The 27,729-nt window shown below is 43.2% G+C and overlaps 1 protein-coding gene across 1 annotated transcript; it reads left to right on the top strand.

The window, feature by feature from the left end:
* Window positions 1-23,412: 23,412 nt before the first annotated feature.
* LOC121554453 (endosialin) lies at window positions 23,413-27,424 on the top strand. The gene has a single exon (XM_041868051.2). The coding sequence runs from the start codon at window positions 23,643-23,645 to the stop codon at window positions 26,037-26,039; it is 2,397 nt and encodes a 798-aa protein (XP_041723985.1). The 5' UTR covers window positions 23,413-23,642; the 3' UTR covers window positions 26,040-27,424.
* The last annotated feature ends 305 nt before the right edge of the window (window positions 27,425-27,729 follow it).

Below are 27,729 nucleotides of genomic sequence, written 5' to 3'. Positions count from 1 at the left end.
TCATTTTAATGGTAGGTTTATTTGAACAGTGAGAGACAGAATAACAAAAAAAAAATCCAGAAAAACGCATGTCAAAAATGTTATAAATATAAAGTATTTGACCCCTCTGCAAAACATGACTTAGTACTTGGTGGCAAAACCCTTGTTGGCAATCACAGAGGTCAGACGTTTCTTGTAGTTGGCCACCAGGTTTGCACACATCTCAGGAGGGATTTTGTCCCACTCCTCTTTGCAGATCTTCTCCAAGTCATTAAGGTTTCGAGGCTGACGTTTGGCAACTCGAACCTTCAGCTCCCTCCACAGATTTTCTATGGGATTAAGGTCTGGAGACTGGCTAGGCCACTCCAGGACCTTAATGTGCTTCTTCTTGAGCCACTCCTTTGTTGCCTTGGCCATGTGTTTTGGGTCATTGTCATGCTGGAATACCCATCTACGACCCATTTTCAATGCCCTGGCTGAGGAAAGGAGGTTCTCACCCAAGATTTGATGGTACATGGCCCTGTCCATCGTCCCTTTGATGCGGTGAAGTTGTCCTTTCCCCTTAGCAGAAAAACACCCCCAAAACATAATGTTTCCACCTCCATGTTTGATGGTGGGGATGGTGTTCTTGGGGTCATAGGCAGCATTCCTCCTATTCCAAACACGGCGAGTTGAGTTGATGCCAAAGAGCTCGATTTTGGTCTCATCTGACCACAACACTTTCACACAGTTCTCCTCTGAATCATTCAGATGTTCATTGGCAAACTTCAGATGGGCCTGTATATGTGCTTTCTTGAGCAGGGGGACCTTGCGGGCGCTGCAGGATTTCAGTCCTTCACGGCGTAGTGTGTTACCAATTGTTTTCTTGGTGACTATGGTCCCAGCTGCCTTGAGATCATTGACAAGATCATCCTGTGTAGTTCTGGGCTGATTCCTCACTGTTCTCATGATCATTTCAACTCCACAGCATGGAGTCCCAGGCCGACGGAGATTGACAGGTCTTTTGTGTTTCTTCCATTTGCGAATAATCGCACCAACTGTTGTCATCTTCTCACCAAGCTGCTTGGTGATGGTCTTGTAGCCCATTCCAGCCTTGTGTAGGTCTACAATCTTGTCCCTGACATCCTTGGAGAGCTCTTTGGTCTTGGCCATGGTGGAGAGTTTGGAATCTGATTGATTGATTGCTTCTGTGGACAGGTGTATTGTATACAGGTAACACGCTGAGACTAGGAGCACTCCCTTTAAGAGTGTGCTCCTAATCTCAGCTCGTTACCTGTATAAAAGACACCTGGGAGCCAGAAATCTTTCTGATTGAGAGGGGGTCAAATACTTATTTCCCTCATTAAAATGCAAATCAATTTATAACATTTTTGACATGCGTTTTTCTGGATTTTTTTGTTGTTATTCTGTCTCTCACTGTTCAAATAAACCTAACATTAAAATGATAGACTGATCATGTCTTTGTCAGTGGGCAAATGTACAAAATCAGCAGGGGATCAAATACTTTTTTCCCTCACTGTATCTCAATTCATAAAATAACAACTATTTTTTATCTTAGACATGTTGCAGCAATGACCCGCTGTCCGAGTTCTGTTGAAATCATATACTATAGCTTCCATGGTGGATACTCTAGCTTCTCTGTTTGAAGTGGAGGTTTTTAAACAGACCTGTCCAATATGGTCATCCACTCATTTGGAAACTGTACTCTTCCATTTCAGATGTCAATATCGCTCCCCCCTTCTCTCCTCCTCGGTGCTCTCACCTCTCCCTTTGAGAAAGAGTAAACCTAAACCTGTGGTATGTGTGGTTAAGGGAACAGGGCCAGGTCTTTCTTTAAGCAATTGTTCTCCAGTGTGGAGATGTGGAGAAGTAATCTGGGTGTGTTTGGGAGGTGGGGGGGGGGGGATCTGTAGGGAGAACACTGGAACACATGCCATCTCCATCAGTGTAGCAGATAGAAGAAGAAAAGAAAGGGGGAATAGAGGTAAAGGTCACGGCCCACCACTTCTTCTCCTATCCTGATGTCCTGGTTACCTCAGAGAAGGAGTTAAAGAGGTTAACTGGTTCAGACCAGAGACCAGACCAGCAACCAGTAGACAGAGGAGGCAGCAGGCAAGTCCAGCTAATTGCAAAGCCAGACACACTGCTATTGAGAGCTAGAGAGGGGGGAGGGGAGAAGGAGACAGAGAGACTGCCAAGCGAGACACCACACCTCCTCACTCCTCCTGTCTGAAAGTTTATAGCTGGGTGGATCTGGATGTGGATTGTTGTGTGTGAATGCTAGCACGTGTGTGCGTTACCGTGTACGTTTGTGCTTTAGCGTTTGTCAGTGTGTGTTAGGGCTTGTGCTAGCTGGTGCGTTTGTCAGATTCTGTATGTGTGTACATTTCTTAGTAGTTCTCCCCTTCCCGTCCATTTAGTGCCAGATAAAGGGAGTGGATAGAGCTTTCTTGTGGTACAGTCAGTCTAAGAAGTCCTCTGTGACCCAAACCTGTGCACACTTTCTCCAGTGTAAACAAAGCTTCACACACAGACCATTCAACCCAGAATAATCTTTCTCTGCTCACTCTAATCTCCCGGGTTCAGCCCTCTGCACAACTCCACCGCCCAAGGTTTTTCCTCTCTGCAAATCTGAATGGTATTGTGAAGATAGAGAAACGCCACGAGCAGCGCCAGAGGCACACAAAGGCTTTCATTGTGCAATGTACAGTATATTGCAACTGTGTTCTCGCCTCAGCCGACGAATGCAAATTCATAATGAGAAAAGACATTCGCTCATTGATATGAAGAGTGTTTGATCCAATATTATAAAGATTGTCAATTGTATGAGAGAGCGAGGAAAGCCATGTGTTCGTAGTATCAGGAGTGAGTACTAGAAGGTCAGGGTGCCAAGATAGATAGGGGGACCACTGGTGCTAATCTTAGGAATGGTGCGTGATGAAATGTCATGACTAGTGTGCCACACGAAACCAAGGAAAGGAATGATATGGGCGTAGTTGAGTGACAACTCAATTATGGTTAGCAACTGGATAAGACAAAAGTAGACTGGAAGAGCACTATATAGGCTGAGAGAGAGTCTATGTAATTCAGTCATATGATAAGAATTAGGCCTGTTGTAGCTCAGTTGGTAGAGCATGGCGCTTGTAACGCCAGGGTTGTGGGTTTGATTCCCACGGGGGGCCAGTATGAAAAATGTATGCACTCACTAACTGTAAGTCGCTCTGGATAAGAGCGTCTGCTAAATGACTAAAATGTAAAAATGTAAAATAAGAGGCAAAGCACGTTAATTTTATTATGTGATCCAGTACTGAATAAATGTAGAGTCAAACTTCCATCTGAGTGTCTGCTGCTTTCTCTTACATCCTGCACTTATTCATACCAGAAACTCATCATAACACTCATGGGGGTGTAGGCTACACTTACAGAGTGATCCAGATCTCAGACCCACTGTATTAACATTTTTCATGTAGTAATATAGATATAGTATCATAATTGTACCCACATGCCAGTGTGCATTATTATGGCGTGAGCCAGTAAAAGCAGTCATTAAAGTCAAAAGAACTGCTAATGAAGGTTGTGTCAGCCAAGCGACACGGGTGATAAAGGCTATTGTTGTCTCCTAAATGTCATTCACTTTCTGAGTGATCTGCAAATGGATTCACAGAGGAGCAATGTCGGAATGACAATGAGTGGCTTTCACTGTCTAACTGATGGGGTTTTGGAGTTGTTTTGACATCAAAATGAACTATACAATTACAAGCCTTGCAGAGAGCACTTCACCCCATCACCATATATATCCCTGTTGACTGACTCAAATGAATTCATACATAAATTAAATGACAACCTGGCTCCCACCCCAGCCGGCGAAAATGTGCTTTTGGCGGACACCTTGGCCCGCGAATGAACTCCTCACGGAGGTCAAGGATATCGATACAGCCTCATAGTTTGGCCGGTTAGATTCTACGTATTTGAGTAGAATTGGGCTCCATTGGCCCACTATTGTTGTGTTTGTACCCTTGATAGTAGAGAGTGAGCTGAGCCTTGCATTCTCCAACAAGAAATATAATGTACTATAGGGCGATGTAAATGGTCAGAGAAGCACATTTATAATACACTTCAGCGTTATTACACAGAGAAGGACCACAGCACTCTTTTTTCAAACTCAATTCCAAAATGGAATGGAATAGACAGACACCTATAAAACGGAATTTTGGATGTTCTTTTTCCCTGCTTCGAATTGCTAGAGTTACAATTTAATGTTCTATTGACATTCTGTACAGTGGGGGAAAAAAGTATTTAGTCAGCCACCAATTGTGCAAGTTCTCCCACTTAAAAAGATGAGAGAGGCCTGTAATTTTCATCATAGGTACATGTCAACTATGACAGACAAATTGAGAAAAAAAAATGCAAAAAATCACATTGTAGGATTTTTAATGAATTTATTTGCAAATTATGGTGGAAAATAAGTATTTGGTCACCTACAAACAAGCAAGATTTCTGGCTCTCACAGACCTGTAACTTCTTCTTTAAGAGGCTCCTCTGTCCTCCACTCGTTACCTGTATTAATGGCACCTGTTTGAACTTGTTATCAGTATAAAAGACACCTGTCCACAACCTCAAACAGTCACACTCCAAACTCCACTATGGCCAAGACCAAAGAGCTGTCAAAGGACACCAGAAACAAAATTGTAGACCTGCACCAGGCTGGGAAGACTGAATCTGCAATAGGTAAGCAGCTTGGTTTGAAGAAATCAACTGTGGGAGCAATTATTAGGAAATGGAAGACATACAAGACCACTGATAATCTCCCTCGATCTGGGGCTCCACGCAAGATCTCACCCCGTGGGGTCAAAATGATCACAAGAACGGTGAGCAAAAATCCCAGAACCACACAGGGGGACCTAGTGAATGACCTGCAGAGAGCTGGGACCAAAGTAACAAAGCCTACCATCAGTAACACACTACGCCGCCAAGGACTCAAATCCTGCAGTGCCAGACGTGTCCCCCTGCTTAAGGCAGTACATGTCCAGGCCCGTCTGAAGTTTGCTAGAGTGCATTTGGATGATCCAGAAGAGGATTGGGAGAATGTCATATGGTCAGATGAAACCAAAATATAACTTTTTGGTAAAAACTCAACTCGTCGTGTTTGGAGGACAAAGAATGCTGAGTTGCATCCAAAGAACACCATACCTACTGTGAAGCATGGGGGTGGAAACATAATGCTTTGGGGCTGTTTTTCTGCAAAGGGACCAGGACGACTGATCCGTGTAAAGGAAAGAATGAATGGGGCCATGTATCGTGAGATTTTGAGTGAAAACCTCCTTCCATCAGCAAGGGCATCGAAGATGAAACGTGGCTGGGTCTTTCAGCATTACAATGATCCCAAACACACCGCCCGGGCAACGAAGGAGTGGCTTCGTAAGAAGCATTTCAAGGTCTCCAGATCTCAACCCCATAGAAAATCTTTGGAGGCAGTTGAAAGTCCGTGTTGCCCAGCGACAGCCCCAAATTATCACTGCTCTAGAGGAGATCTGCATGGAGGAATGGGCCAATAAAAAAAAAATACCAGCAACAGTGTGTGAAAACCTTGTGAAGACTTACAGAAAATGATTGACCTGTGTCATTGCCAACAAAGGGTATATAACAAAGTATTGATAAACTTTTGTTATTGACCAAATACTTATTTTCCACCATAATTTGCAAATAAATTCACAAAAAATCCTACAATGTGATTTTCTGGATTTTTTTTCTCATTTTGTCTGTCATAGTTGACGTGTACCTATGATGAAAATTACAGGCCTCTCTCATCTTTTTAAGTGGGAGAACTTGCACAATTGGTGGCTGACTAAATACTTTTTCCCCCCCACTGTATGATTAAAACGTTTTCTCCAAAGTTCTGTGCTGTTTGTTTTAAGTTTAAGTTTCTGAAGACATTAAAGACATTTCTTTGTACATATTTGATCTCTGTTCTTCTCTCTCTGTTGCACTTCTTCTTCAAGTACAGATGTAGGATCTTAATTTTTGCCAGTTTGCTTTAGCAGGAAAATAATCCAGCAACAGCAGGAAATGTGAATTATTGTGTTGATTATAGTTGGTGGACATTTTTTGTATGGGTTGATACATTTTCATTAGGACAAATCAAGTCAGATATTTTTAAGTGGAAATTTAGAAGCCTTTTTAAACATAGAATACACTACAAGTTCACATTTCCTGCAACAAAGGAGTGATCAAATTAAGATCCTACATCTGTACTACCTCTCTCCTCTTTTTCTGACTTTTTTATATTTCTTTCCCTCTCTCTCTTCATTGCATTGAGAAATGAAGTCGAAATGAACTGCAGCAAAGAAGCGTAAATTCTTCAGGGGAAATTATAAATCCCACTTTTCTGTAGTGAGACTGATTCCTAAGCTCTATAGGCTCACCATCCTGAGCTGTTATTCAAATTTATTCAGCCTCTTCCTCGTCTCCCTGTCCACTTGTATTAAACAGTGCAGACTCTAGAACTAGTTGGTGAGGCCAGGTCTTGGTAGCTTATGTTGTGGAGCAACTCAGATGCAGTTTTCTGTGCAGACATAAACTCTGGGAACATGTTTGTTTGGACAGCAGGGGGTTGGTCGGGTGACCTGAGAAATGTTTAACTTATTTTCTGTCTTTGACAGGTAATGTTCAACCATAAGTGAGGAAGTTGATCAACTCTCAAGAATCACTCACATTGTGAAAACTGGTGATGTTGTATATGACATGGTAAACATTGATTATGAGTATACGCTAGTAGATAATATTTGTCCTCACTGCACTCTCCTTATCTCATCTGTCCATATGGACTCTTAATAAATGCTGCTTTTACTGTGAAATTGATACCACCATTGATAATTGAGCTGATGATTTTGAGTCTGGCCTTGGTATCTTTCGATATGGGCTTCTAGACAGTTTTTGGACACGATTAATCGAATGTCTGGATATCCTAACGGATGTTATTATTCGATAACTTGAGTAGTGTTAAATTTTTTGGGGGGCCTATTTTAACAATGAAAAAGCTTTGTCTAATTAAATTAAATTATCCTTGTGACATTTTTACCTATGAGGATATATATATCATGACATTTGAAATTCTTAATTTAATAAAACATCAACCTTTTGAATATATATATAATTTATTTAAAGGTGCGTTGAGCTACTGCTGCACATAAAGCCCTTCAGGTTGCTGTTTCCCCCCCCAATTCAAATAGCAATTACAGCCGCTCACCTAACAGAGTTTCCACTATACCTGACACAGATCAATGCAAAACTATTTTTTTGTAATAGAATCAGTTCTATCATGGCAAAAATCAGACTTCTCTTTCGCTGTTGCTGTTAGCCAAACGTACCTGAGAAAAGCAGCATGTCCGCTGTTTACCTCTGCTGTGTGTACAGTGAGGGGAAAAAGTATTTGATCCCCTGCTGATTTTGTACGTTTGCCCACTGACAAAGACATGATCAGTCTATCATTTTAATGGTAGGTTTATTTGAACAGTGAGAGACAGAATAACAACAAAAAAATCCAGAAAAACGCATGTCAAAAATGTTATAAATTGATTTGCATTTTAATGAGGGAAATAAGTATTTGACCCCTCTGCAAAACATGACTTAGTACTTGGTGGCAAAACCCTTGTTGGCAATCACTGAGGTCAGAAATGTATTGTTGTTAGCCACCAGGTTTGCACACATCTCAGGAGGGATTTTGTTCCAATCCTCTTTGCAGATCTTCTCCAAGTCATTAAGGTTTCGAGGCTGACGTTTGGCAACTCGAACCTTCAGCTCCCTCCACAGATTTTCTATGGGATTAAAGTCTGGAGACTGGCTAGGCCACTCCAGGACCTTAATGTGCTTCTTCTTGAGCCACTCCTTTGTTGCCTTGGCTGTGTGTTTTTCGGTCATTGTCATGCTGGAATACCCATCCACGACCCATTTTCAATGCCCTGGCTGAGGAAAGGAGGTTCTCACCCAAGATTTGACAGTACAAGGCCCCGTCCATCATCCCTTTGATGCGGTGAAGTTGTCCTGTCCCCTTAGCAGAAAAACACCCCCAAAACATAATGTTTTCACCTCCATGTTTGACGGTGGGGATAGTGTTCTTAGGGTCATAGGCAGCATTCCTCCTCCTCCAAACACGGCGAGTTGAGTTGATGCCAAAGAGCTCGATTTTGGTCTCATCTGACCACAACACTTTCACCCAGTTCTCCTCTGAATCATTCAGATGTTCATTGGCAAACTTCAGACGGCCCTGTATATGTGCTTTCTTGAGCAGGGGGACCTTGCGGGCACTGCAGGATTTCAGTCCTTCACGGCGTAGTGTGTTACCAATTGTTTTCTTGGTGACTATGGTCCCAGCTACCTTGAGATCATTGACAAGATCCTCCTGTGTAGTTCTGGGCTGATTGCTCACCGTTCTCATGATCATTGCAACTCCACGAGGTGAGATCTTGCATGGAGCCCCAGGCCGAGGGAGATTGACAGGTCTTTTGTGTTTCATCCATTTGCGAATAATCGCACCAACTGTTGTCACCTTCTCACCAAGATGCTTGGCAATGGTCTTGTAGCCATTCCAGCCTTGTGTAGGTCTACAATCTTGTCCCTGACATCCTTGGAGAGCTCTTTGGTCTTAGCCATGGTGGAGAGTTTGGAATCTGATTGATTGATTGCTTCTGTGGACAGGTGTCTTTTATGCAGGTAACAAGCTGAGATTAGGAGCACTCCCTTTAAGAGTGTGCTCCTAATCTCAGCTCGTCACTTGTATAAAAGACACCTGGGAGCCAGAAATCTTTCTGATTGAGAGGGGGTCAAATACTTATTTCCCTCATTAAAATGAAAATCAATTTACAACATTTTTGACATGCGTTTTTCTGGATTTTTTTGTTGTTATTCTGTCTCTCACTGTTCAAATAAACCTAACATTAAAATTATAGACTGATCATTTCTTTGTCAGTGGGCAAACGTACAAAATCAGCAGGGGATCAAATACTTTTTTCCCTCACTGTATTTGCGTCGTTCTGATTGGTCGAAAGTCAAAAGCATCTTTTATTATTATTTATGTATTTATCTTTTGAATTTCGACTATCTGGATATCAGAAAAAATGTCATGATATCTATTATTCTAATAGTAAAATAATTTCAACTGCCCATCCCTAGTGGGTGAATGCTCTAAAGAACAGCTATGCCGGTCATTGCAGGGGAACTCTGTTGCATTCCCAGGCACTTCCTCTTCGCTGGTCGTTTAGAGTGGAACAGAGAAGGGGTGAGGAGGGGGTGCTGGAGTGGTTAGAAGGGACTTAATGTCTCAACACAGAACATATACGAACGTTAAGGAACTGTCCTTGATCCTCATCTCTGAAATAAAGTGGGCAACAGCTCTGTAAAAGGGAGAGACAGAAAGAAAAATAAATTGGGTAAGATGGATGGATCGGTAAGGGGGGTTTTATGGGTCTTGGCACACCTCCAAAGTGGAGTAAATGAATACTGCTTCCCCTCTTATAATGGCCAGGGTAGAGGGAGATTAGACTGCCGTGCTGGGAACCCTCCTACTTTATTAGAAATAGCAATCTTTTCTTAGCACAATTTGTGATGGAGAGATTGGTCATTTTTCTCTTTAGGCAATCAGCGAGACATACTGTAAATAGTGTTAATATGTCTCATTAAGGATTGTCATAAATTGGTTATAAATTGGCAGTTGCGGAGCAGGAAATTGATAAGGAGAAAGGAATGTCACTTTAAACTGTCAATTTCATATCACAGAAAATAAATGACCTCAATCATTCAACTGATTTTTAATAATACAAATGTGGTACAAACCTCCACTCCTTAAAGAATTTGGGTAACTTAGCTAATGCCCTCATTAAAAACTTGAAGGGACAGAGGACAATACCCTGTGGTACCCCTAAAATTGGCCTCACTGCAGCTGGTCTGCCTTATCCTGTAATACTCTGTAATTACTGTACAACACTGAGGAAGCAAGGGAAAACATAAACATTCCTCATTGGTCAAACTGGAGCTCTCCAAAACAATAGGGGTTAGCAGAGGGTAGGAGGCAAAGGGGCAGGGGAGAGGGGGATATTATTGTCCCCAGCCAAAATGTTGGTTTACCATCACAACCCAGCGTGCCAAATGTCCAGGCCCAGGGGGAGTGCATGTGACCCTCCTTAACTGATATTGTGGTCACATCCCCTTCAGAAAACAGAGGCCTAATGAGAGCCAGGTTTGACTCAGTGGGTGTCTGCCTGCCTGTGAGGAGGGGTCTGGGCATGCAACACATTACCACTACTTTAACTAAGATGTACAATGCCTTGCAAAAGCATTCATCCCTCTTGGCGTTTTTCCTATTTTGTTGCATTACAACCTGTAATTTAAATGGATTTTTATTTGGATTTCATGTAATGGACATACACAAAATAGTGAAATGAAAAAAATTACTTGTTTCAAAAACTTCTAAAAAATAAATAACAGAAAAGTGGTGCGTGCATATGTATTCACCCCCTTTGCTATTAAGCCCCTAAATAAGATCTGGCGCAACCAATTACCTTCAGAAGCCACATAATTAGTTAAATAAAGTCCACCTGTTTGCAATCTAATTGTCACATGATCTCAGTATGTTTACACCTGTTCTGAAAGGCCCCAGAGTCTGCAACACCACTAAGCAAGGGGCACCACCAAGCAAGCGGCACCATGAAGACCAAGGAGCTCTCCAAACAGGTCAGGGACAAAGTTGTGGAGAAGTACAGATCAGGGTTGGGTCATAAAGAAATATCAGTAACTTTGAACATCCCATGGTAAACCATTAAATCCATTATAAAAAAATGGAAAGAATATGGCACCACAACAAACCTGCCAAGCTTATAGAGACATACCCCAAGATACTTCCAGCTAAAATTGCTGCAAAAGGTGTCTCTACAAAGCATCTTCAAAGTGGTAGACCAAAAATCAATTATAATTCCAGGTTGTAAGGCAACAAAATAGGAAAAATGCCAAGGGGGGTGTATACTTTCGCACGCCACTGTATGTCTACCATCGCCTGTACTGTATGTACATCCAAATCATCTGTCAACTTTTTGAGGACTAATATTTTTACTATAGAAATCACCTGTAGTCTTGAGTTGCTTTCTGTGGATTGCATGACTTCACTGTTTAGTCCTGGCTTGTCTCCATTGCGGAGCAATCTGATTCCTACCGTTTAATGTAGTCCCCTTCCTATTTACAGTTTCATTATGTGTTTCATGGTGTGATCTGTCTCAGAGAATCTGTGTTAGCGTCACATCCTCCTAGATCAGCCTTTTGGCTACAGCCTTTCATAGAATGGTCATATATTGTGGATATCAGGGCAGTAAACAAAGCTTTGAACGAGGATTGTGGAGCAGTGTTCAAGCTGCAGGCAAAACTCGCTAGACGCACACTGTCCAAAGCCTTCCATCATACTCCAGACGTTACTCTGATGGTCTCTTCCTGAGCAGGGGCAGACGTGACTCATTGTGTCTAACGTTATGTGTGAAATAGTAGACCTTAGCGTGGGACACTGTGGATGCCCCAAAGGGTCCAGGAGGGGATCGGAAAGCCTCCCGCTGCTGGGAAAGACTATTTCATCCTTCTGGGACCGAAAACGAATGTATTAAGGAAAGGTGTTTGTGATCATGTTGTCTCAGCTAGCCTGTGTTTGAGTCATCTGTAATCGACAGTGTAGAGTAATCACGCACTTCTTATGTGGAGAATGGGAGGGCGAGAATTGCAGTCTTTGAATGGCAGATCTTGAAAGTACCTATGCAGATTGGAGGTTGATGGGAGGATGATTCACTCCTTTCAGCAACAGGAGTACTTTGGAGTGTTTTGTACCGACAGCTATTTTTGATGCAATTGCACTCTTTCTTCTTTCTCTACTGCTATCACCGTCTATAATCATGCACTTGCTACAGGGAGTGGAGACTTCCTTGTTAAAGGTACACTGGCCGATCTGATTGGAGATCAAAGTTCGGATACACTGATTCACTCCTTATGGAAGTGCTTAGTCCCATACAGCTATTACACAACTATAGTTGATAAAGATTAGCAAAAAATACTATAAAATATAGGTGTCAAGATTATTGGCACCCCTGTTGTTAATATTTTGTGCACCATCCCCTTGGGAGGAAAACAGCACTTAGCCTTTTTGTATAATTGAATATGAGATTGGAGAACACTTAAGTGATAATGCCCGAGAAGCCGGTGTTTGGAGGATATGTTGCCACGAGACGAAGTCGTGCCAATATACAGTGGGGAAAAAAAGTATTTAGTTAGCCACCAATTGTGCAAGTTCTCCCACTTAAAAAGATGAGAGAGGCCTGTAATTTTCATCATAGGTACACGTCAACTATGACAGACAAAATGAGAAAAAAAAATCCAGAAAATCACATTGTAGGATTTTTAATGAATTTATTTGCAAATTATGGTAGAAAATAAGTATTTGGTCAATAACAAAAGTTTCTCAATACTTTGTTATATACCCTTTGTTGGCAATGACACAGGTCAAACGTTTTCTGTAAGTCTTCACAAGGTTTTCACACACTGTTGCTGGTATTTTGGCCCATTCCTCCATGCAGATCTCCTCTAGAGCAGTGATGTTTTGGGGCTGTCGCTGGGCAACACGGACTTTCAACTCCCTCCAAAGATTTTCTATGGGGTTGAGATCTGGAGACTGGCTAGGCCACTCCAGGACCTTGAAATGCTTCTTATGAAGCCACTCCTTCGTTGCCCGGGCGGTGTGTTTGGGATCATTGTCATGCTGAAATACCCAGCCACGTTTCATCTTCAATGCCCTTGCTGATGGAAGGAGGTTTTCACTCAAAATCTCACAATACATGGCCCCATTCATTCTTTCCTTTACACGGATCAGTCGTTCTGGTCCCTTTGCAGAAAAACAGCCCCAAAGCATGATGTTTCCACCCCCATGCTTCACAGTAGGTATGGTGTTCTTTGGATGCAACTCAGCATTCTTTGTCCTTCAAACACGACGAGTTGAGTTTTTACCAAAAAGTTCTATTTTGGTTTCATCTGACCATATGACATTCTCCCAATCCTCTTCTGGATCATCCAAATGCACTCTAGAAAACTTCAGACGGGCCTGGACATGTACTGGCTTAATCAGGGGGACACGTCTGGCACTGCAGGATTTGAGTCCCTGGTGGCGTAGTATGTTACTGATGGTAGGCTTTGTTACTTTGGTCCCAGCTCTCTGCAGGTCATTCACTAGGTCCCCCTGTGTGGTTCTGGGATTTTTGCTCACCGTTCTTGTGATCATTTTGACCCCACGGGGTGAGATCTTGCGTGGAGCCCCAGATCGAGGGAGATTATCAGTGGTCTTGTATGTCTTCCATTTCCTAATAATTGCTCCCACAGTTGATTTCTTCAAACCAAGCTGCTTACCTATTGCAGATTCAGTCTTCCCAGCCTGGTGCAGGTCTACAATTTTGTTTCTGGTGTCCTTTGACAGCTCTTTGGTCTTGGCCATAGTGGAGTTTGGAGTGTGACTGTTTGAGGTTGTGGACAGTTGTCTTTTATACTGATAACAAGTTCAAACAGGTGCCATTAATACAGGTAACGAGTGGAGGACAGAGGAGCCTCTTAAAGAAGAAGTAACAGGTCTGTGAGAGCCAGAAATCTTGCTTGTTTGTAGGTGACCAAATACTTATTTTCCACCATAATTTGCAAATAAATTCATTAAAAATCCTTCAATGTGATTTTCTGGATATTTTTTTCTCAATTTGTCTGTCATAGTTGATGTGTACCTATGATGAAAATTACAGGCCTCTCTCATCTTTTTAAGTGGGAGAACTTGCACAATTGGTGGCGGACTAAATACTTTTTTTCCCCACTGTATCCTCCAAACACGGCTTCTCGGTCATTATCACTTTTATACAACAGGTTACCAACATATTCAAATAATGATTGACATATTTTCATTAAATACGTTATTTTGACGAATTTATTCATACTATTTAATCCTTCCAAAACATATAGTCCTGACAGGAATCTAGGGTTGCTACTCAAGCCGGCTGGTCATTTGTCCTTTCGGTTTGGTTGCCAGAGACGCAACCCAGTCATTCATTCTTTTTGTTCTGTATCTATGGACACGACCCAGTCGTTCGTTCTAAATGTTCCATTGCCATACTGGCTGGCAACATCCTTATCCCTTGCTTGCTAGCTAGCCAACTACAGCTAACTTACAGTCACGTCAAAAAGTGGGGCCAGAATAACAGCAAAGTAGCCACATTTGTTTAAGCTGTTTTCTAGTGACATTTATTCGGATACATCCATAACAATGAGCTAATGAGCATAGAAAATGTGCTCACTCGTCTGGACACTGTTGTTCAGAGGACTAGCAAACAACACAGCTAACACAATCGCTTAAAACTGAAGCTGGAAAGACTGCAAATTAGCTGCACTTCGTTTCGTTTGACCTTTTTTAAATTTACAATTCTTTGTATATATCCATAAAAATTATGCCAGCTGATTCATGATTTCGACTGGCTGAGTAACGCTGCCTGCCTGTCTGTCTCGTCCTGACTCCAGACACGTTCATTACTATCGGACAGCTGGAGATTACATTTTAATATTGAAACAATGTTGCAAATGTCGGAGAGACAGACAGCAAGGTTTATACAAATCTCCGCTGTTGAAAACAAAATGTGAGATAATGTCTAGATGCTTTTTATAGTGGAGATCAAGTTTATAAATTGCTTGTCTGGGTTGATGAGACAGTGGATTGCGCAGTCAGATGGAACAGAGTAAATTGGCATTTTAACGTCATAGATTTAGCCGGTGGTAACTTGTGGAATAGACACCGGCTGGAATGCGGTTTTAACCAATCAGCATTCAACATTAGACCCACCCGTTGTATAAATTGGTATATCCTTCGGTCTGCACTTATGGACTCCCCTCTTCAATTCAAACCACAGGTTTTCAATGGGGTCCAGAGACTGAGATGGCTATTGTAAAATGTTGATGTTGTGGTCAATTAACCATTTCTTTGTGGATTTTGATGTGTGGTTTGGGTTATTGTCTTCCTGAAAGATCCACTTGAGGACAAGTTTTAGCCTCCTGGCAGAGGCAACCTAGTCTGGCTAACACCTAACTCAAAGTCCTCCTGACTTTAAAGTATGTAAAGGCTGTTTCGATGTTGTCGGCACGATGCGTTGAAAATAAAGGGGGCTGTGCTTTTACTGGTTGCTTCTCCTCTGTGTCTTTCTCACTCAAACACCCACAGGCACAGCCACACACAGAGCCCGAGCGCCGCCTCCTTCCATTACAACTGTTGGATTTTCAAATCCAAACAACAAGAGGTCTCAACCCCCCAGGACAGAAAAAAGACATGTGAGAGAACCAATCAATGAGTCCGCACAATTTCTGAGCGAATATTGCATTAACAAACGGCCTCCTGTCCAGACGAGTGAGTCACAGCTCTTCCTCGCTGTGTGGTCACGTGGGTAGCGTCACCCAGGCTAGAGGCAACCAGGTTTTTGGCTCAAATGTCCTGGTACTTGATAGAGTTCATGATCCCTTTGACCTTAAAGAGATATTCCGGAGGATTGATAACAACCTTCTTATTTCTTAATCCTCCCGTTTTGGACTCAACGTGTCCAATGTATGGCTCATACATGCATAATAAACAATCTAAAGTCCTCTCCCAGTAGAAAAAGGCACATAATCCTTACATTCTAACCTGCCATCATTTAGTGCATGAGATCTACATGCTTGTTTCTGTCATGTTGTGAACGCGCTATCTGAAGCAAAAGGGATTGCCTGGCTGCGTGGACTTACTATTAGTTATTTTAATAACAGTGAAATATATTAAAAACATCGATCAAATCCATGCATCATGAGTTAGAAAACAGAAGTTAGATCTATTAGACCTCGTAGTAGTTTCAGTTGTCTCTTTCAGTACATTTCTCTGGAAACCAAGCGGAAAATTAGTGTGCTAAAGATTGGCATTGTAGCCAGAAAAATACATTAGAAGATAATTGTCAACTCGATCAGAAACACTATGCTTACAACCTGTATCTAATAAATGGTGTTGCTGGTATATTTTGTTAAAGTTTTGCAATATATTCCGCGCTATGTTATAAGGTTTTTACCAGGCATGCGTCCATCCATTCATCTCGTTAGCGAATCACAACACAACACAACACACATATAACTTTGATGCGCTTCAGAAATGTACATTATGCTGCAAACGTTCACCCACTTTTAGATAAGAAAATATCGGCCTACTTTTCTTTTTTGTCAACAATCCATCTAAATCAAAAAATTCCATGAGTCAACCTTTTGTCCTTATAAACATTCACACAGGTATTCCATGATAATCCAACACTGCAGTTGATTGCCAGCGAATATCATTCATCACGTAGAAAATGCTATATATAATCAATACACGATTTTCAAGGAGTAGGACATTTTTATGCAAACTATTAACTTTTCCATTGTAAAAAATTACATTATCACAATCGCTTGCTTGTCATACTAGTCTGTACTAGTCTGAAGCAACAACCGGAACTAGCCACAACCGAACATGAGGAACAACGTTGATTGGCAGGTGGGTTGATGTCCAATGAGGTTGCAAGGTTAAAGTGGGAGGTGGGATCAGATCGGCACAGCATTGTCCATTGAGGTTGCGGGGTGACCCCAACATGCACACCCAACAAGGACCCCACATGAACACCACAGAGGTTTTTTTTACTGTCTTTGTTCACACGCTGAATGGGCTCGAGCAAATACATGATGACGTTGTACACAATTGTGCACCATTTTTGGGGACCCTTTTTGGCTCTTGGGCACTGCTTTCAGAACTACTGGCTAAAAAGTATACAAAACTTCTGGAAAACCTCTTTAAAAAAGGGCCATAGGACCAGTGGAAGCAAAACAGCCCCATAACATCAAAGATCCACAAACATATTTTACAGTAGGTATGAGGTTATTTTCTGCATATGCATCCACTTTTGAGTTCAAACCCACCACTGCTGTGTGAGGCCAAAAAGCTCTATTTTCATCTTATCTGACCATAGCACCCGGTTCTAATCCATGTGACAATGCTGTTTAGCAAACTCCAGGCATTTACATTTGTTGGTTTCTCTCAATAAAGGCTTTTTTATGGCAACCCTTCCAAATAGCCTATTGGCATGGAGGTGGCGTCAAATTGGAGATTTGGAGACTTGGTAATTCTCCAACTTTTACTTTTCTTTGCCTTCCAAACCATATTCCTAACTGTGCGTGGGGACAAGATGCAAATGCATTCTCTACCAGGCAAGTTTACCACTGTTCCAGTGGTTTTAAAGGGGAAGTTCACTCAAAAACAATTCTGGGCCCTTTATAACACTTGCCTGGACGTTTGTCAGTAGCCCAGACAATTTTTAGCTCCATTGCTTGAGTATTTAGATTTCTGTATTTTTATATCAAAATTCAAAATTTCCCAAATTACTTAAAATGCATTAAAAAATGTATGTATGTATCGTTACATAAACAACAATTGGTGTCTCTGCATTGAACTACCAAATAAATGTACTTTTCAAATCAAATCAAATTGTATTAGTCACATGCTTCATAAACAACAGGTGTAGACTAACAGTGAAATGCTTACTTAGGGTCCTTTTCCAACAATGCTGAGTTAAAGATAAGAAATACAATACAAAATATAAATAGTGACACTAGGAATAAATCACAGAGAATAACAAATTACAATAAATCTGCTTATTAGCTACAGTGTACATCTAAATACTCAAGCAATGCACCAAACACTGTCAGGGGTACTAACAAATGGCCAGGCAAGTGTTATAAAGGCCCTGAAGTGTTTTGGGGTGAACTTCCCCTTTAAACTCCTTAATTGTTTCCCTAATAGTGGTAAGTGGTATATTTCGTTTTTCTGTAGCTTTTTTGTGCCCTTTGACTGATTTTTATGAAAGTCAACAACTTTTTGTCTCTTTACATTTGTGAGTTCTTTGCCTTTCCCATGGTGATGGATGACAAAGGGATTTTACATGCCTGTTAACAAATATTTATACCCCAGTGAAACACGAAGTCATGGAAGGCCACAATACAGTTCCTTAAACTGAGATTAATTTAAAACAGTAGAACGTTAATGCAGATTTAATTTTGTTACATTTTATTTATACTGTAATAATCTTTAGGGGTCGCAATAATTTTGACACTGACATTTTTTTGTTTACTTGTTAAACAAAATCTCTATCTCTGAGCAATTTTATTAGTATAAAATAATATAATTCCCCCCTTTTTTGTTCATTTTTATCAAGGGTGCCAATAATTTCGAATGTGACTGTAACTAACTACAGTGCATTTGGAAAGTAGTCAGACCCCTTCACATTTTCCACATTTTGTTACGTTACAGCCTTATTCTAAAATGGATTCAATTGTTGTTTCCCCTCATGAATCTACACACAATACCCCATAAAGAAAAAGAAAAAAATTGTTTTTAGATTTTTTTGCAAATGTATATAATAAAAAAAAAAAACTTAAATATCACATTTACATAAGTATTCAGAACCTTAACTCAGTACTTTGTTGAAGCACCTTTGGCAGCGATTACAGCCTCAAGTCTTGGGTATGACGCTACAATCTTGGCACACCTGTATTTGGGGAGTTTCTCCCATTCTTCTGCAGATCCTCTCAAGCTCTGACAGGTTGGATGGGGAGCGTCGCTACACAGCTATTTTCAGGTCTCTCCAGAGATGTTCGATCGGGTTCAAGTCTGGGCTCTGGCTGGGCCACTCAAGGACATTCAGAGGTTTGTCCCGAAGCCACTCCTGCGTTGTCTTGGCTGTGTGCTTAGGGTCGTTGTCCTGTTGGAAGGTGAACCTTCGCCCCAGTATGAGGTCCTGAATGCTCTGGAGCAGGTTTTCATTAAGGATCTCTCTGTACTTTGCTCTGTTCATCTTTGATTCGATCCTGACTAGTCTCCCAGTCCCTGCTGCTGAAAAACATCCCCACAGCATGATGATGCCACCACCATGCTTCACCGTAGGGATGGTATTGGCCAGGTGATGAGCGGTGCCTGGTTTCCTCCAGACATGATGCTTGGCATTCACGCCAGAGAGTTCAATCTTGGTTTCATCAGAACACAGAATCTTGTTTCTCAAGGTCTAAGAGTCCTTTAAGTGACTTTTGGCAAACTCCAAGCGGGCTGTAATTTGCTTTTTACTGAGGAGTGGCTTCCGTCTGGCCACTCTACCATTAAGGCCTGATTGGTGGGGTGCTGCAGAGATGGTTGTCCTTCTGGAAGGTTCTCCCATCTCCACTTAGAAACTCTGGAGCTCTGTCAGAGTGACCATTGGGTTCTTGGTCACCTCCCTGACCAAGGCCCTTCTCCCCCGATTGCTCAGTTTGGCCGGGCAGCCAGCTCAAGAAAGAGTCTTGGTGGTTCCAAACTTCTTACATTTAAGAATAATGGAGGCCACTGTGTTCTTGGGGACCTTCAATGCTGCAGAAATGTTTTGGTACCCTTCCCTAGATCTGTGCCTCGGCACAATCCTGTCTCTGAGCTCTACGGACAATTCCTTTGACCTCATGGCTTGGTTTTTGTTCTGACGTGAACTCTCAACTGTGGGACCTTATATAGACAGGTGTGTGCCTTTCCAAATCAGGTCCAATCAATTGAATTTACCACAGGTGGACTCCAATCAAGTTGTAGAAACATCTCTTTGATGATCAATAGAAACAGGATGCACCTGAGCTCAATTTCGAGTCTCATAGCAAAGAGTGTGAATACTTATGTAAATAAGACATTTATGTTTTTTATTTGTAATAAATGTGCAAACATTTCTAAAAACCTGTTTTTGCTTTTGTCATTATGTGGTATTGTGTGTAGATTGATGAGGAATTTTTTTTATTTAATACATTTTAGAGTAAGGCTGTAATGTAACAAAATATGGAAAAAGTGATGGAGTCTGAATACCTTCTGAATGCACTGTATACAATTGGACTTTTTCTTCATTCTCCATTCACTTTTTTGGGGAGTGCATTCAGAAGGTATTCAGGTATTCAAGGTATCCATAACCTTGAAAGTTCCTATCTAGGACAAGGACATTGAGAATGTTCTGAAAGGGACACTTTTAATGGGACTAGCTGTTCAAAGAGGCAGGGGTCTATAGAAGTCATAGAAGTCAAGAAGAGAACACTAGTTACCTCTGTGAGTGTGGCTGTGAACATGGGTCCTTGAGGGAAGAGAGGTAGAGGTGATTTACAGGCTGCCTGTGGATGGGGAAGGGAAAAACAGGCCCATTTTTCTGAGCCATGTGATAATGGAAGTTGCTGGGCAGTTTGGGAGCTTGAGAGGTTTTAGCCTAGCTTCCTCAACACTCTTCAACACTCCATCTTCCCGGTCCATTAAATATTATGCTTCTTTAATAGGAGATAACAATACGTTCCAGTAGTTAAAGAAATGATTGTACGCAGCAGAGTAAGTGTCCATTCTCCATTCTGAATGGCAAGCATATTTGCTGGACAACTTTATTAAAATGTGGCTGACTCAACTCTCATATTGTTTGTATCAGACTCGGCTTAACGCTTATAATTACTGGATCTTGTGATACATTACTTGACATTTGGAAATGATAACAAGGCTACAGTATGAATGATGCAGCGCAGATTGATCATTCGGTGCCAGAGGAGTAGTGTTTTAAGTGTTTTTCACAAAATAAAAAATTGCGGAAAATCCATCATGGCAGACCTTATGGATCCCTGAGGCAAATGTGTTCCTTGTGAGGAGAGGGACCTATGTACCGAATGTCATTACTTTAGGTCAAACAGGGTGTGGGGCATGACCTTTCAAAGTTTGCATTTTCACCACCACTCAGTGTAATTTTGTGAATGCCGGATCTCTATGGCAAGTCGCATCATTCGCCCATGTTTCATCAAAATCAGGCCAGTGCTGTCTGAGGTATCGTGTGTGACGAACGTACTAACGGACAGAGACAGATCCACATCGTGGGGGACAATTTGAGTCTGTATTCAAGCCCAGCAAGGGACTAAAAGGATAGTTCTTAGATGCCTTTTTGCAGACACTCTATTGGGAGTAGTTAATAAAGAGGAGCTAGCGAGGGGAGGAGGGGAGTAGTTATCATTAAACACCATTTAACTTCCAAACACTTTGCTGCCATAAAATGAAGCTGTGCCTAGGTCCTCCGGCTTAACGGCTGTCACAAATGGACTCGGGTCACTTCTTGGCTAGAGTTTCACTGCACCGCAGCTTAATCTGTTGGTACGTGTTGGTGGGGCTCGACACCCCTCTACCCCCTCCTATACCTCACTCCCCAAAACCTTGTCCTTTGGCTCAGAGGAACCCAGATGTGTGTGTGTGTGTGTTTTCTTCCGTTCCATCAGAGAAGTGTGCCTTTGAGGCTTTGATCGCCCTTTCCCTGTAGAGAATCATTGTACCATCTAAACTGCTGTGAAATATATTTTCCATAACCAAAAATATTGTATTTTCAGCTTTTTGAAGGTGGTGTACAAAACCTTAAGTGAAAGACGCAAAAACGAAACTTACTAACGGGAAGTATAGAAATAGCACACACAGAACAGATCTACCGCTTCTTAGACTTGCTTTCAATGAGAATGACAGATCTATAACACACATTTCTTTGTGAATTTGGTCAGATCGCCCAAAAAGTTACATATTGCTGATTTAATTGGATTCTGTGAGTTGCGTTGGTAAAGGAGAGTAATCGAGAGATAAGCGAGTGGGGAATGCATTATTTATAAAATGTATTACAAGTTGGTGTGCGTGCACACACACACAAACAGAAGATTTGACGCACGTACAGGTATCTCTCAGATAAACAGACAGACCTTGAAGATAACCATTCAAGCCTTTTGTGAACTTTCATTTAATAGACATGCTCTTTAACGATGGAGTCTGCAGTAGGGGGAAACAGCGCTGCCCCACCACTGTTATTGCTTTTGTTGCCGAGCTGAGGAGCATCACGCAGCATGGCAAGAGAAATGTCAATACATATTCTTCTCTTTTATCACCTGTGCAATGATGTCTGAGGGAAAATCTGTGTTTGTTGTTTTCAGTAACTTCTTTGTTATTATAATATCACAAATGGACATGGCTGTTTCACAATTAAAGGTCCATTACAGACGTATTTATCTCAATATCAAATCATTTCTGGTAACAATTAAGTACCTTACTGTGATTGTTTTCAATTAAAATGGTCAAAAAGGAACAAAAATAGCTTCTTAGCAAAGAGCTATTTCTCAAGAAAGAATTTTGCTAGGACTGTCTGGGAGTGGTTCTGAGTGGGGAGGGGATAACTGAAAACTAGCTGTTATTGGCAGAGAGGTTTGGAACTCTCTTTCTTATTGGTCTATTAACATATTTAACCAGGCAGGCCAAAACTCCATCCCACCAAAACTGGCTGAAATTTCAGGCGCTCTTTTCAAACAGTTCTTACACTAAAAGGGCATTATCATAATTTTCACAATTTCACACTATTATTCCAACTTCATAGTGTGGAAATATATCTAAAACACAGGTAAATCAAGTTTTTGACTGCACTGGGGCCTTTAAGGATTCCAGCTTTAAGCAAACAGTGTTCATGTTCTCTCGACAAACTCTCTCCATGTCAACAATCTAAGATGACAATAACCTGAGAAAGTATTGAACCCATCTGTCGGGTTAAGCAAGAAAATAACAAATGCATAGAAAGAGGGAAGAAAGGCAGAACAAAGAAAATAGAGAAAATACTTTAGCGGTGGACTGAAAGGAGACCAAGGCCAGTGGAAGAGACTGATGGGTTCTTGGAACACAGAAAGGACTTTGTCGGATATTCTCTTTCCTCCTGCTCGCTGAATTATTGAAGAAACAAAACCATGTTTCAGTGTCATAACTGGATTTGCCTTGAAGGCCTGGTGGGGATGGTGTTTGTGGAGTGTTTGTGTGTACATGTGCTTGTGTGTGTGCCTGTGTGTGTGTGTTGGTGGAGTGTGGGGGAGATGGGGGGTAAATGGCTGGGTCCCAAGCTATTTCCATAAACTGACTTATGAAAACCACACGAGACACTCTGAGAAAGAAACACACACTGCACTTCCCCAAACCCCTCCAAAACTCTCAAAGGCATCACTCACACACACGCACACGCATTACAGACACACACACACACACACACACACACACACACACACACACACACACACACACACACACACACACACACACACACACACACACACACACACACACACACACACACACACACACACACACACACACACACACACACACACACACACACACACACACAAACACCCTCTTCCAAAAACATACAATTCTTTTTTCAATTCCCTCCCTCGCTCCTTCCCCTTTTGCCCACCCTCCCTCTCCTTCCCTCCCTCTCTCTCTCACCGAAATCTGGGGACAATCTGCAAGCACTCAACTCCAGCATAGAAGTCGGAGAGAGAAAGAGAGAGAGAGAGAGAAGTTTTGAGAGGTAAGAAAAGTGATGAGGAGAGAAGAGTTGAGATATTAAGGAAAAAACAAGACGAAACAAATACTAAAAAAGTTGAAGAGGAGAGAAAAAACTCAAGGAAAGTATAGATTGGGCAAAAAGAGAGCAAGAGAGAGAGAGTTGGAGAAGTGAGCCGTGGAGAGTGAACTAACGATGGGTTCCCCAGTGCGCTGTGCTCCTGTTCTAGTCCTCTCACTACTGGGTCTGTTATGTTATACTCCCCCTGTAAGTGGCCAGGATCTACAAGAGAGGGACGCTCTGTGCAACAAGGACGGCTGCTTCGTGGTCTACTTCCAGCGCAAGACCTTCCTGGACTCCTGGAGGAGCTGCAAGGAGAAGGGAGGCAACCTGGCCACAGTCAAACACCAGGAGGAAGCTGACACTATCGCTGCTCTCTTCTCTGGCGTGGAGCTACGTGGCCCGAGGACCAAGGTCCAGGTGTGGATCGGTCTCCAGAGACAGCCTCGCCAGTGTACCGCCTCTCGCCCTCTCCGTGGGTTCTCCTGGATTACAGGTGACCAGGATACCCGCTACACCAACTGGCTGCGGGATGACTCGCCCAGTACCTGTTCAGCCCCACGCTGTGTGGTTATGACCTATGGCACAGCCGCCCACGAGCAGCATGATAATTTTAAATGGCTGGACGGCTCGTGTTCGGTGCCAGTGGATGGCTACCTGTGCCGCTACACCTACAAGGGCATGTGCCCGGCAGTTTGGAGCGAGGGGATTGGCAATGCCCTCTATAGTACCCCCTTCAGCCTCCTCAGTAGCCTCCTTACCCACGTGCCCTTTGGATCTGTAGCCACGGTGCCCTGCCCGGGGGGCACCAAGGAGGAGCAGTCTGTTCTGTGTATGCTAAGGGAGGATGGCACTGTGGGGTGGTCCAGGGAGACTCCCCTCTGCTCCGACACCGCAGAGAAGAGCTGGTGCGATCGGAACAATGGAGGGTGTGAGCATTTCTGCCAGGAGGCCGGGGAGCACTACTACTGCGAGTGCTCGGACGGCTTCCAGCTCGGCGACGACGGGCAAACATGCGTCGCTGCCGACCCGTGCCATAGTGCCCACTGCGAGTTTGAGTGCCTGCCCCTGTCGGACGGCTACCGCTGCGCCTGCCCCGAGGGCTACATGCTTGCCCCAGATGAGCGCGGCTGCCTAGACGTGGACGAGTGCCTGCAGAGCCCCTGCGAGCAGCTGTGCGTCAATGCTCCAGGGACCTTCGAGTGCCGCTGCCGCGAGGGCTACCGACCGGTCGAGGAGGGAGAGTGTGAGGACGTGGACGAGTGTATGGAGGACCCGTGCGAACATGCCTGCGAGAATACGCCCGGCTCCCATGTTTGCCACTGTCACCTGGGCTTTTCCCCTCCTCCCGAGGAACCCTCCCACTGCCAGGACACTGACGAGTGTCAGATCCCTGGGACATGTCAGCAGATGTGTGTGAACTACGAGGGAGGCTTCGAGTGTTACTGCGAGGTGGGCTACGAGCTACTCTCGGACCACTTCTCCTGCAGGAAGATAGGTGAGGGAGAGGACTCATCCCCAGCAGCCACGCCCTCTTACCCATGGGTCACCCGCCACCCCGGCCCCATGTGGAACCCCCACGAACCCGTGTACCACTGGACACCCGCGCAGACCAACACTGACTGGCCTCTGGAGACGGAAGAGTCCCTGGACTGGCTCACAGACCCCCCCAGGGTGGAGAATGATGTCATCTGGGTCACCAGCGCACCCCAGCAGGAGCCCGTCACAAACCACAACCCATTCATGGTCCCCCCCATGGAAGATTCCGAGGAGGAGGAAGATGAAGAAGAAGAGGAGGAGTATACTCCAGGCTGGAGCACCGTGATTTTGAATTCTCCAGCCCAGGTCCAGCCCAAGCTAGAATCCATGCCCAGTCCCTCTCCCAGCCCCGAACCCACCTCTACCCCCACACCAACTCCCACGCCCGACTGGTACGAGGAGGAGGATGACGAAACCACTACCAGTTCCTCAGTTCTCCCTACTTCCACTATCTCGGGAGGGGCGTGGAACTGGCTCTGGTTCAGCCCAGCCAGCCAGGACCAAGTACTCACCACGTGGCAGGAGCCAATCACTGACCAGTATGTCCCTGTGTCCAACTATGATGATACTGTTGATAATGAGGAAGAGGGGAACATTGACAATGGGTGGGTGACTTCCCCTCCAGAGCAGGACCAGGGCCAGGGTGAGAACCAGGACCAGCACACCCCTTCGCTGCCTCCTCCAGTTGCTCCCAAAACCCCCATCACCCCCAACCAGGGCGTGGTGGAGGTAGAGGGGGAGAATGAGAGGGAGCCGCCCCAGGAGGACGAGAGCAGCCAAAAGCAGGGTGGTGGCAACTGGCTGCTGGTGGGCCTCCTGGTGCCCCTCTGCATCTTCATCATTATTATGGTGGTGCTGGGCATCGTCTACTGCACCCGCTGTGCCGTCACGCCGCGTAACAAGACCGCCACCAACTGCTACCATTGGATCTCCGGGGCGCACGACAAGCAGGGCGCGCCCAATCCCAGCAAGGGGATGCAGTCACACGTTTAAACAGATGAATGAGGAAAGACTTGTACATAAATAAACGGTTAAATAAATAAGAGATATAAAGAAGGTAAGAGAGGACTTGGGTGGTTGTTGTACTGTATCTGCCTCCTCCTATCCCATTGGCACTCTGTTGCTGTACTTTGACTCTTTGAACACTTGAATGTTTCGGTGGAATATCGGTTGAAAGAGAAGAACAGGGAAGCGATGCTAAAAAAACACTGATCCCTTTCATGGGGTGCTTTGACATGTGGTAGAAAAAACGGCATAATTGTTGCTTACACTGATCTCAAAGCACAATATATAGGCTTATGATTGCACTGTAGGGTCAATAGAATCCATCCATTGGGATTGTTGTTGAATACATCTGGTTATATTTACGGATGCTGTGGGAATATGCTGTCAATATATCACCAGTGCCGTCTGAAAACCAAAATCAAAGAACTGTACTGTAGCTTTTAGCATTTTTGTAGTCCATGAAATCTGGGTGTGTGTCTTTCAAACAAATGCTGAGGTTTTTAATGCTCAATTGAGGTCATTTCCAAGCGTGGTGTCGCAAATTACAATTTATGTCAACTTTGTTAAAGCATGACTGTCATGACGCTTTTGAGGAAAAGCAATCATTCGGATATTACTTGTATGGCTTGCGCTTTTTAAAGTGTCGGAAAACAAATCAACTCACACCACAGACCAAAAAATGTTATACGCCTGTATATGTGTTTGTGTCACTATAATTGTGTACGGTATAATTTGTAGCAATGAAGTTTCTAGAAAATGTGTTAGCGTCATGATACCTGATTTAATGAAGTGCCTTTTGTTTTATATAGACCACACAAAACTCTTGGTAATTCCATGGAATGTCTGTCTGTCTGAGGGGATGTTTCCTTCCATTCAACTCCAATTAAACTCTCCTAGTCCTCTCACCCACATTCCTCATATGGGTTAGAGCGCCGATGTTAAATGTGTCCATATTACATACTATAGGGACTGCAATGGGGGTCACAGGCTCCCGATTGACTTTAGCATTGACCTTGTTAGCGGAGTAGTGATCTTTCAATCGTTCCCCAACCCCATGTCACATAGCTCTTTAGTACGCCCCCTCCCCATTGTCACAGGCCTGCCCATAACATTATATGGACTTTAACCATGGTGGAGCAGTACCAACTTTTAGGTGTTTGAAATCAATGCGCCCTCTAGCAACTTGAGAAGTAACTGCAGTCCCCATTCAAAGGATGGCTTGTACAATGTCAATGACAGACAATCAAATCAACTGAAGATGTGCCTTCTGATCTAAAGGATTATTGAATGATGCCTTATGCGTTTTCATTTTTGTTACCTGTTACGTTTTAAGTAATTGCTAATTAAATGTTCCGATAAGGGTTCCATCAAAATTCATGTCTTGTGTTTGAATGGTTCATGGTGCAATCACTTCATGATGTAGGCCCTGGTGCAGTGTCTGCTTTATATGTTGAAATCACAGTTTGAATGTGATTCCTTGTATAGAGAGAGTATATGGAAGTCCCAGTAAGTCCAAGAGGCCCTATGGGGTGTTAGATTAACTCCTTAAGCTGCCCTTCCGCACTGGGAGGAGAGGTGGGAGGGCGTGTGAACGCAGGAATACCACTACTCTACAACAAACACAACATTTGAAATCCATCCCTCAAAGCCCATAGGGTTGGGAAATTATTCATAAAAA

The sequence above is a fragment of the Coregonus clupeaformis genome, chromosome 19, assembly GCF_020615455.1.
Source record: "Coregonus clupeaformis isolate EN_2021a chromosome 19, ASM2061545v1, whole genome shotgun sequence".
Taxonomy (NCBI): Eukaryota; Metazoa; Chordata; class Actinopteri; order Salmoniformes; family Salmonidae; genus Coregonus; species Coregonus clupeaformis.
The sequence above is the reverse complement of the archived record's forward strand: the minus strand, read 5'-3'. Positions and strand labels throughout refer to the sequence as shown.

Coding starts and splice junctions, on each gene's coding strand:
- LOC121554453 (XM_041868051.2), top strand. CDS start 23,643: ATGGGTTCCCCAGTGCGCTGTGCTCCTGTTCTAGTCCTCTCACTACTG.